Genomic DNA, 10,258 nt, shown 5'->3' with positions numbered 1-10,258 from the left:
TGAATCATGGTATGTGACTATAACAGCATACCACAATATAATTAAATCAATTAATAATTAAGATAAACAAACATGAGGAATATAGAGATATGTGGAGGAAAAAACCCTTTGTGAAACAGTACAAAGTGAAAACAGAAGAACCAGAGGAAAGAGTCTATATTAACTACAACCATACAAAAGGAAAAGTGATGAGGAAAGGCAAAGTTGATGAATACTTGTAGTAACTACAAAATGGAGACATATGCATTCAAACTCTTTTATTCAAATATATCTAGTTTCACAAATAGTTTGGTTCTACTGGTTTTTAATATTAACTTTATAATTCATTAAAATTCACAATCTGAACATCACTTCACAAGTACATTTCCAAAACATCTGAGCAGTTATGAAAACCCAGCCAGTAAAAATCAACAGTGTTTTGATTGTCCTGACTTAGATGGGTCCTAAGTTGAGGGCACTTTCATGTTTACTGAATGGAGGCGAGTGTTTGTATATTATTTACCCTGTACAACCCTGTACATCCCATGGTGTGATGCTAAGCTAATGAGAGGGCTCATGGGACACAAAGAATTCCATCTTTGTGAGGGATCAGGTTTATACTGTTTGTTATCTTGGGGCAGTTACCCTTTTAACAAAGCAGTCATCGCTCAGCATTTCAGTTACCGAGTATTTAAAAGGCGTGTTACAGCTAAACACAATTCCACTGCTTTTGAGAGTGACCATGAAAGTTGCTACTAGGAATTTAAGCCATTTTGAAAGACATATCAGCTCTGGCGCACCCTGGGTTTACAGCACTTCTGAAACGAACTGGACGACAGGAAAACATGAATGAATTTCAGACATTTTAAAGAAAGAATACTGGAGCATTTGGGCCAGAGACAAGAGAGTCCCATTTTTGGCGAGGCCTAATTACCCCGATCCTGGAACCGGAAGCAGTCACTTGCGATCTTCCACACGGTGCCGTTTGGCGTGACTTGGGTAGTCAACAGGAAATTCTGGTTGAAATAGTGCAGTTTGTTCCCATCAAATTTCACTGTTCCACAGGTCACCACAAGGACGGTTGTTTGACTCTGAGTCGCTTCCTCTACACACAGAAGAAGAGGGAGAGAATGGGAACACCCATAAAAGTTAGATACACTAGGACCCAAATAGTCTCTCCTCTTTCCAATCCCAACTCCTAAGGCACAGGTTGGCTCTCATGTCATCCGCCAGCCCAAATGCCACCTGCTGCCTCCTTATTGCCCCTAGGGCAAAGCACAGGCTCCTCATGTTGGCACATAAAGTCCTTCACCATCTGGCTCCAAACTCCCTTTGGAGATATTTCTATAGCAGTCCCCTTAAAACCCTCTCCTATTTGCTGTTCTGTAAACCCATATCCTACTTCCCCATCTCTGTGTCTTCACACAGGTGGTTATCTTTCCTATCTTCCTTCCCTCTCCAGAAAGTAATAATATTAATTCTGGAATATCCTCCCTTCCTTACCACCTCTGCCTCAATATTTCTTTTCATTCAACTTTCAGATCAGGTACCACACAAGACCTTTCCTGATTTTCCCCATTGGTGGTACTCTTTCCCTACTCCAATTATCTCCGGTCTCTGTGACATGCTCTCTTCCCCCAGCAGAATTTAAGCTCCTTAGGGACAAAAATGAACTCTTCTCCCCCTCCCTTACCCTCTTCTTCCTTCCTTCCTTCTTTCCATAGGGCCAAGCACCATTCCCTGCACACAGTAGAAATGTTTCTTAAATTGACCTTGCCATCTACTCTAACTAGAAAAACTCCACTATCACCATAGATGATATATAGATATCCTGCTTGTACTATCTGACCCACAAAGTCAGAAAGCTAAAAGCCACAGGCGCATTTCAATGACATATCAAAGCTCTGTTCCTTCTAGATGGATGACTGAATATGTAAAGTTGAAGGCTGCATTTCACAAAGCTGTTTTTGCTGGAGAACTCAAGTCACCCAGAAATAGTACCAGAAAAAGAAAAGAGAGACTTCTGGCCCACCTAGAAGGGAAAGAGATCATGAAACAGTAACTGTTGCATTTTGAGTCTAGGCCTAAATTACTTTTTTAAGCATTAAAGGACTCTAAGAAATCTGAATACATTATTCAGCAATTCTGGGTAACTCTCAACTAGACTTTTCAGGGCACAGCAGGCAAGTATGTGCTTGAGAATTTCTCTAGTTTCTTCCTCTGCACCCAAAGTCCCATTTAACCCTGACATTTCACTGACATTTCACTGTAAGGCCATGAATCACCACAAATAGGAAACTATTCCAGGATACAGAGAGAAAGACTTTCAAATGGAAGAGCTGAGAGGCCAAATACTTGACTATTGAATGACTCTCAAGTTTTCTTCCCTCCTAAAATATCTCTCCTTTCATGAACTTCTGTGATTTGCTTCAGTTCAGAAAACGAGTTAAGGGGCAGAGATTAAGACTCAAAGAGATCCCAGATCTCCAAGCTTCTAGACCAGCGGTCAATAAACATTGATTAAGCACCTTTATTTATATCAATAAACATTGATTTAGCATCAGTGCTAGGCACTGGCTGAAGTGTGGGGGATTTGAAAAGAGACAAAAGTCAGTCCCTGCCTGGAGGAGTTTACATCCTCCAGGATATAAACAGCATATAAACAAATATATACAAAGTAAACTATAGTCAGAACAAATAAGAAATAATTAAGAGAGGGAAGGCACTGGAATTAAGAGGAATTAGGAAAGGCTTCCTGTAGGAGGTGGGATTTTAGTTGGGAGTCAAAGGAAGGGGGGGGGGTCAGTACTCAGAGTGAAGGAAGGCAACTGTTCTAGGTATGGGGGACACCCAGAGAATATGCCCAGAGTTGAGAGAGGGAATGTCTTGTTGGTGGAACAGCCAGGAGGCCAGTGTCACCGGGTCAAACACTATGTCTTGGGGGGAGGAGGGTTTTGTGAGAAGACTGGGAAGGTAGGAGGGGGCTAAGTGATGAAAGGCTTTGAATGCCAAATGGAGCATTTTGTATCTGCTCCTGAAGGCAACAGAGTCAGCGAAGTTTATTGAGTATGGGCATGACGTGATTAGATGTGCATTTCAGGAAAATCACTTTGGTGGCTGAATGGAGGATGGATTGGAGTAGGGAGAGACTTGAGGAGACAGACCACCCCCAGCAGGCTATAGTCCAGGTGTGAGGACTCTATTTTCTTTTCTTTTTTTTTTTAAGGCAATTGGGGTTAAGTGATGTGCCCAGGGTCACACAGCTAGTAAGTGTCAAGTGTTTGGTCTGAGGCTGGATTTGAACTCAGGTCCTCCTGAATTCAGGGCCAGTGCTCTATCCACTGTGCCACCTAGCTGCCCCTCACTCTATTTTCTTATTTGCCAGATGATGAGTCTGAACTAGAAGGTCTTTTCCCAGGTTTTAAGATTCTATGATTGACTAGTAGTAAAATACAAAATTCCTCAACAACCTGCTTTGACTAATGAAAGTCTAATGCTTAGCACATGAGAACAAAATGCTCGTTGCATAAGAAAACCCCTGGTCTTACCATGAACAGGTTGACAATCCACTACGTTGACCCGAAATTCACTGGCGGGCAACGTGTCAAAAAATTTACTCAAAGCATCTGGTCCACTGACAACATTTCCATTCCAAACCACAGTAGCCATATCAAGGTACAATCTAGTCATCATCTAAGGAAAAGGTAAAGATAAAGATTTCTGTTTTGCGTCATTTTTTTCTGACACCAAGTCCACCTTTAGTGGAACTTTCCCAACCCCCTGTCATCAATTCTACTGGAATATATACTCAGTTCTTCCCTTTAGGAAAATAAAGGGCACAAGGTTTTAATGAAAATATTTTAAATTTAATATAATGTTTAAAAATTTTAATAAAAAAAAAACCTGGTATGGGAAAGGTTAGGTATTATAATTGTATAGTGTCAAACCAACTGGATTGTGAATCAGATACCTTTCTAATGTAACCAGAAATGGTCTGTAATAGAGGGGGGAAAAATAATAGGTAGCATTTGCACAGGCTTCAAGGGTCTGCAAAGTGCTTTATGGCAGAAGTGTCAGATTCAAATAGAAGTGGATCCCTGCTGCTGCATATTAACTTAGAAAATCACAAATTAACATCATCTCTGTTGCATTGTATTTTTCTTTCTTTCGTTCAACATTTCCAAATTACATTTGAATCTGGTTCAAGTCATATTTGGGAATGTTGTGGCTGCTTGAGTGTTTGATACCTCTCTCACAAGTATTTTCCATTTTATCTTCTCAACCCCCCTGGGATAGAGATGCTGTTATGATGCCCATTTTACAGATGAGAAAACTGATGCAGGCAGAAGTTAAGTGACTTGTCCAGAGTCACACAACTAATAAGTGTGTGAGGCTGAATTTGAACTCGGGTCTTCCTGACTCCAGGTACAGGGCTTCATCTAATATACCACCTGCAGTAGTTACTTAAAAAGATTCAATCATTCCCCAATTGATAAATGGTCAAAAGATATGGACAGGCAGTTCTCAGATGAAGAAATTAAAGCCATCTATAGTCATATGAAAAAAATGCTCCTAATCACTATTGATTAGAGAAATGCAAATCAAAACAACTCTGAGGTACCACATCACACCTATCAGATTGGCCAGCATGACAAAACAGGAAAATGACAAATGTTGGAGAAGATGTGGGAAAACTGGAACACTAATGCATTGTTGGTGGAGTTGTGAACTGATCCAACCATTTGGGAGAGCAATTTGGAACTATGCCCAAAGGGCTATAAAAATGTGCATACCCTTTGACCCAGCAATAGCACTTCTAGGGCTATATCCCAGAGAGATCATACAAATGGGAAAAGGACCCACATGTACAAAAATATTCATAGCAGCTCTTTTTGTGGTGGCCAAGAATTGGAAATTGAGAGGATGCCCATCCATTGGGGAATGGCTGAACAAGTTGTGGTATATGAATGTAATGGAATACTATTGTGCTATAAGAAATGATGAGCAGGCTGACTTCAGAAAAACCTGGAAAGACTTGTATGGTCTCATGCTGAGTGAAGTGAGCAGAACCAGGACAATGTTGTACACAGTAACAGCCATGTTGTGCAATAACTACTATTGATAAACTTAACCCTTCCCAGTAATATAAGGATCTAAGACATCTCCAAAGGTCTCATGATGGAAAATGCTATCCACATCCAAAGAAAGAACTATGGAGTTTGAATGCAAATCGAAGCATACTATTTGCTATTTTTTTTTCTTCTGTTGTATTTTGTTTCCTTTTTCTGGTGGTTCCTTCTATTGGTTCTAATTCTTACTTACAACATGACTAATGTGAAAATATGTTTAACAGGCATGAATATGTATAGCCTATATCAGATTGCACGCTGTCTTGGGGAGGGAGGTGGGGATGGAGAGGGAGAAAAATTTAAAACTCAAAAGCATATGGAAGTGATTGTTGATAAATCAAAATAAATTAATTTTAAAAAAAAAAGGTTCAAATCAGGTAGCATTAGGTTAAATGTCACATCTAGAACCTGGTGGACTCTCACTAGCATTATCCTATTTTGGCAGTTTGACTTTGAAATCACAGGACCTGTGTTGAAATCCTGCCTGTTATTTTTTATTCCTTGTGACACTAGGCAAGATTTGACTTTTCTTTTTTTTTTAATTTTAATTAATTTATTTTGAATTATCAACAATCACTTCCATAAGCTTTTGAGTTTAAAGTTTTTCTCCCCCTCCCTCCCCAAGACAGTGTGCAATCTGATATAGGCCATATATATATATATTCCTATTAAACATATTTTCACATTAGTGATGTTGTAAGAATTAGAACCAATAGGAGGAACCACCAGAAAGAGGAAACAAAACACAACAGAAGAAAAAAAATAGCAAATAGCATGCTTCGATCTGCATTCAAACTCCATAGTTCTTTCTTCTTTGTGGATAGCATTTTCCATCATGAGGCCTTTGGAGATGTCTTAGATCCTTGCATTGCTGGGAAGGGTTAAGTCTATCAATATTCGTCATAGTACAACGTGGCTGTTACTGTGTACAACATTCTCCTGGTTCTGCTCGCTTCACTCAGCATCAGACCATACAAAGACTTGACTTTTCTGAGCCTCAGTTTACTTAACTGCAAAATGAGGGGATTGGACTAGATGACTTCAAAGGTTCATTCCAGTTCTAAATCCATGGCTCAGAAATATAAAACAGCTGGTAGCAAAGTGGACAGAAATATCCACTCACTTATGCAAAGCAGCCGAGGAGGCTGTGAGTAAAGCCAAATGGGTCTTAGTTGTTTTAAGTGCCTATAATACTCACCGCTCTTCTTTTATCTATGGTCTCATAGTAAACATTGACAAACTCTTCAGCAGCTCTACAAGCCTGATCCACATTGGCTTTAAAATCCTAAAAGAAAAAATCAGCACATACACTTATCAAAGTTGGGCCAAGTTCATCTCACTTCCACAAAGGGAAGGGAATAAGCATTCCCTTAATATCTCATTTGATCCTCCCAACAACTCTGAGAGGTAATTGCTATTATTATTCCCAGTTTACAGTTAAGGAAACTGAGGCAGATAGAGGTTTAATGACTTGCCCAGGGTTACACAACTAGTAAGTATTGAACTCACATGTTCCTGATTCTAGGCCTATCCATTTGGGGTCATCGAGATGTTTCTAGGCAGGATAACTTGAGTGTAAATTATCTAGATGGCTTCTGAGGCCTCTCCCATCTCTAGGTCTAGGATCCTCAGTGTGACCTTGAACAAATCATTTTAGGGAGCTTCCTGTTCATTCTCTGAAAAATGAAAAATGAGGGGATGGGGCTGGATGACCTCGGAGGGCCCTTCCAGCTCCAATGATATGATTCGGTGTGTGACCTTGAACAAATCCCTTCCTATCTCTGGGCCTCACGTTTCTCCTCTGTGTGTGACCTTAAACAAAGTATTTCCTGGGCCTCATGTTCCTCCAGTGGAAAATGAAAAAAAAAAAAATGAGGAGGGGGGTAGGGCTAGATGACCACGGAGGGCCCATTCAGCTCTAAGTCTATGATGCAATATGTGACCTTGGGCAGATCCCTTCCCTAGGCCTACCTCAGTTTCCCTTTCTGAGGCCCCTCCCAGCTCTAGCCCTAGGATAGTCTGTGTGATTTCACACTAATCACTTTCTCTCCCTGGGCCTCAGTTTCCTTCTCTGTAAAAGGAGAGGTCGGGGGCTGAGAGCCCTCCCATCTCTAGGTCTAGGATCCTAGGTGTGCTGTTGGGCCAGTCCGTTCTGCGCCCTGAGCCTCAGTACCCCTCCCCGTCGCCCCCACCGAATAGCCTCGGGAGTCCAGGTTCCGTTATTGGGCGACCGGAGCCACACGTGCACGTGTCTCGCTCACCCTGGGCAGTTTTCAGCGCGAAGTTCAAGAACCGGAGGCGGTTGCCCCCTTTTGGAATCACGACATGGCCTCCCGCCCCCGCCCCCCCACGGGTCCCGGGGAGTTCTTCTCCCCCTTTCCCTATCTCCCAGGTTCTCTCTGTCTCTGGCTGCCCCGGCTCTCTCCCTGAGGCGTGGGCCAAAGCTCTGCCTGCTCGGCTTCTGGGGGCCGAGAAGCGGCTGCATCTAAGGGCCGACAGGTGTAGCCCTGCCTGTCCCCCACCCCCATGCCGACCACGTCCCACCCCCATGCCGACCACGTCCCCTCCCCAGCACCCCAATTCCACACGGGGAAGCTGCGCTAGGGGCTCACCGCCGCTGTCGCCATCGCCGCTTTCAAGCGAGAAGGAGGAGCTTCTGCCCAGTGGTCCCGGGGGCGAGGTCCACAGGAGGCTTCGGGGGCTGCTCAACTGTACAGCTGTCAAAGAGCTCAAGTTTTCTGATCCCTCCGCGAGTACTCAAATCTCCTAGAAGCTCTCCGGCCCGCCCCGCCTCCCTCGCCTTTTAAGGGGCGATCACGTGCCACAATTTCTACCCAACGCTGATTGGCTGGCTGAGCCGCCAGAAATGTCCGATAGGCGTGAGATGCAGCCAGAGTCCAATGAAAAGCTTGGGATGCGGCTCCTGGGCGGGGCAAATCTGAGGAGGCGTGGCAGAAGGGAAAAGTCAAATCAAAGGGGCGGAACGGTAGCCTGGCAACGGCGTGGTGGGCGGACTGAAGATATCTGTATTAACTGGAGGGTATTTGCCATTAAATCAAAAATATTGCTAAAATGAATGGATTCCCCGTTTCCCGAGAATCTGGGAAGGCGAGTCCCAGCCTAAGCCTCTGGAATCCCTATTTTACTGAGAAAAAGTGATGCGATTAGCCGAGATCTGCCTCTGTTCCCCTCCTCTCCCCTCCTCTCCCCTCCTCCCCATCCCACATCACCCTCACGCCCTCCCTCACTGTCTCCTCCTTCACTCCATGGACTGACCATTCTCCTTGCCAAGGCCAACCCTTTTGCATGCACAAGTGACCCCAAGCCATCCCATCTTCTCCAGCAGATTGATGTCTCACGGATCTTCAATCTCTCCCTATTAGCTGCTTCCCTACTGCCTGCAACCATGCTTAGCCTCAAAAAACCAAAACCAAAAATTGACTTGATCCATCCATCCCCTAGCTATCATCCCATATGTCTCCCACGTATCTTCTCCCTTTCGTGACTAAACTCCTTGAGAAGGCCATCCACTTCCTTTCCTCTCACCCTTAACTCTCTATAATCTGGCTTCCAACTTCAAAACTGAAACTGCTCTCTCCAAAGTTACCAAAGCTCTCTTAGTTCATTTGAACTCAGGTCTTCCTGACTCCAGGCCAGCACCCACTGTATCACCAGCTGCCTCCATAATAGATGGGTTGGAGGAGAAGCAGTAGCCTTAGTATTTTCCAGTGAAGTAAAGCCAGAGGCTCAGGCTGGGACCCTCCCTGGGATATGGCTGGGATAAATCCAATGGCCTTTTCTCAGTCCTCATTCTCCTTGATTTCTCTGCAGCCTTTGACCCTCAATCACCTTTTCCTCCTTGATACTCTCTTCTCTCTGGGTTTTAGAGATACAGTTCTCTATTACTTCTCCCCCTACCTATCTATTATGGAGGCATCTGGTGATGTAGTGGGTAGAGTGCTGGGCTTGGAGTCAGGAAGACCCAAGTTGAAATTTGGCTTCAGATACTTCCTAGCTATATGACCTTGTACAAGTCACTTAGCTTCTGTTTGCCTCAGTTTCCTCAAGTATAAAATAGGGATAATAAAAGCATCTACCTCTCAGGGTTGTAGTGAGGATCAAATGAGATCATATTTGTAAAAAGCACTTAGCACAGTGCCTGGCATAGAGTAAGCACTATATGAATGTTTATTCTTCCCTGCCTATCTGGTCTCTCAATCTCAATTGCTGGATTTTTCATTCAGGTTACTCCTACTAATAGTAGGTGTCCCCCAAGTCTCTGTCCTGGACTTTTTTCTCTTCTCCCTCCATACTATTTCACTGGATGGTCTCATCAGCTCCTAGGGTTTCAATTCTCAACTCTATTTAGATGACTCTCAGATCCACTCGTCCAGCCCTAACCTCTCTTCAGACCTCCAGTCTCTAATCTCCAACTGCCTATCAGACATATTGAACTACATGTCCTGTAGACATCTCAAACCCAACATGTCCAAAACTGAACTCATCTCCCCCCCAAAAAAACTCTCCTTTCTTTCTGACTTCCAGATTCTGTTAAGGGCACCACCATCCTCCCAGTCACCCAGGATCACAAGTGGCATCCTCAACTCCGGCTCTATCTCACCCCCATATCCAATCAAGTAGTATTGCTTCTGCCATCATAACATTCCTTGTATATGCCCCCTTCTCTGAATCGATACAAGTATTTTGTATGTTCTAGTAGATTGATCCCCAGATATTTTATTCATTTTATAGTTACTTGGAACGGGATTTCCCTATATACTATTGCCTCGTGTATTTTGTTACTATTATATAGAAATGCTGTTGATTTTTGAGGATTGATTTTGTAGCCTGAAACTTTACTGAAGTTATTTATTAATATCTTTGCTGACTCCCTAGGATTTTCTAACTAAAACATTTTATCATCAGCAAAGAGGTTTAGTTTTATCTCCTTTTTACCTATCTTGATGTCTTTAATGTCTTTATTTTGTTTTATTGCTATTCCTAGCATTTCCAGAAGAATATCGAATAATAGAGAGAAGAGTGCCAAGGGTGGGGAACCTGCAGCCTCAAGGCCACCTGTGGTCCTCTAGGTCCTCAAGTGCAGCCCTTTGACTGAATCCAAACTTCACAGAACAAATCCCCTCTAGGTC

General features: G+C 43.2%; 1 protein-coding gene across 1 annotated transcript; it reads right to left on the bottom strand.

The window, feature by feature from the left end:
- Positions 1–242: 242 nt before the first annotated feature.
- LOC114032936 (NTF2-related export protein 2-like) lies at positions 243–7,866 on the bottom strand. The gene is made up of 4 exons (XM_027848395.1): positions 7,721–7,866; positions 6,307–6,393; positions 3,528–3,672; positions 243–1,084 (listed from the first exon to the last, which is right to left on the bottom strand). The coding sequence occupies exons 1-4, from the start codon at positions 7,733–7,735 to the stop codon at positions 906–908; spliced, it is 426 nt and encodes a 141-aa protein (XP_027704196.1). The 5' UTR covers positions 7,736–7,866; the 3' UTR covers positions 243–905.
- Positions 7,867–10,258: the final 2,392 nt, after the last annotated feature.

The sequence above is a fragment of the Vombatus ursinus genome, unplaced genomic scaffold, assembly GCF_900497805.2.
Source record: "Vombatus ursinus unplaced genomic scaffold, bare-nosed wombat genome assembly UNPS02006067.1, whole genome shotgun sequence".
In the NCBI taxonomy this organism is placed as follows: domain Eukaryota; kingdom Metazoa; phylum Chordata; class Mammalia; order Diprotodontia; family Vombatidae; genus Vombatus; species Vombatus ursinus.
Note: the sequence above shows the minus strand (reverse complement) of the source record. Positions and strands in the feature narration are given on the sequence as shown.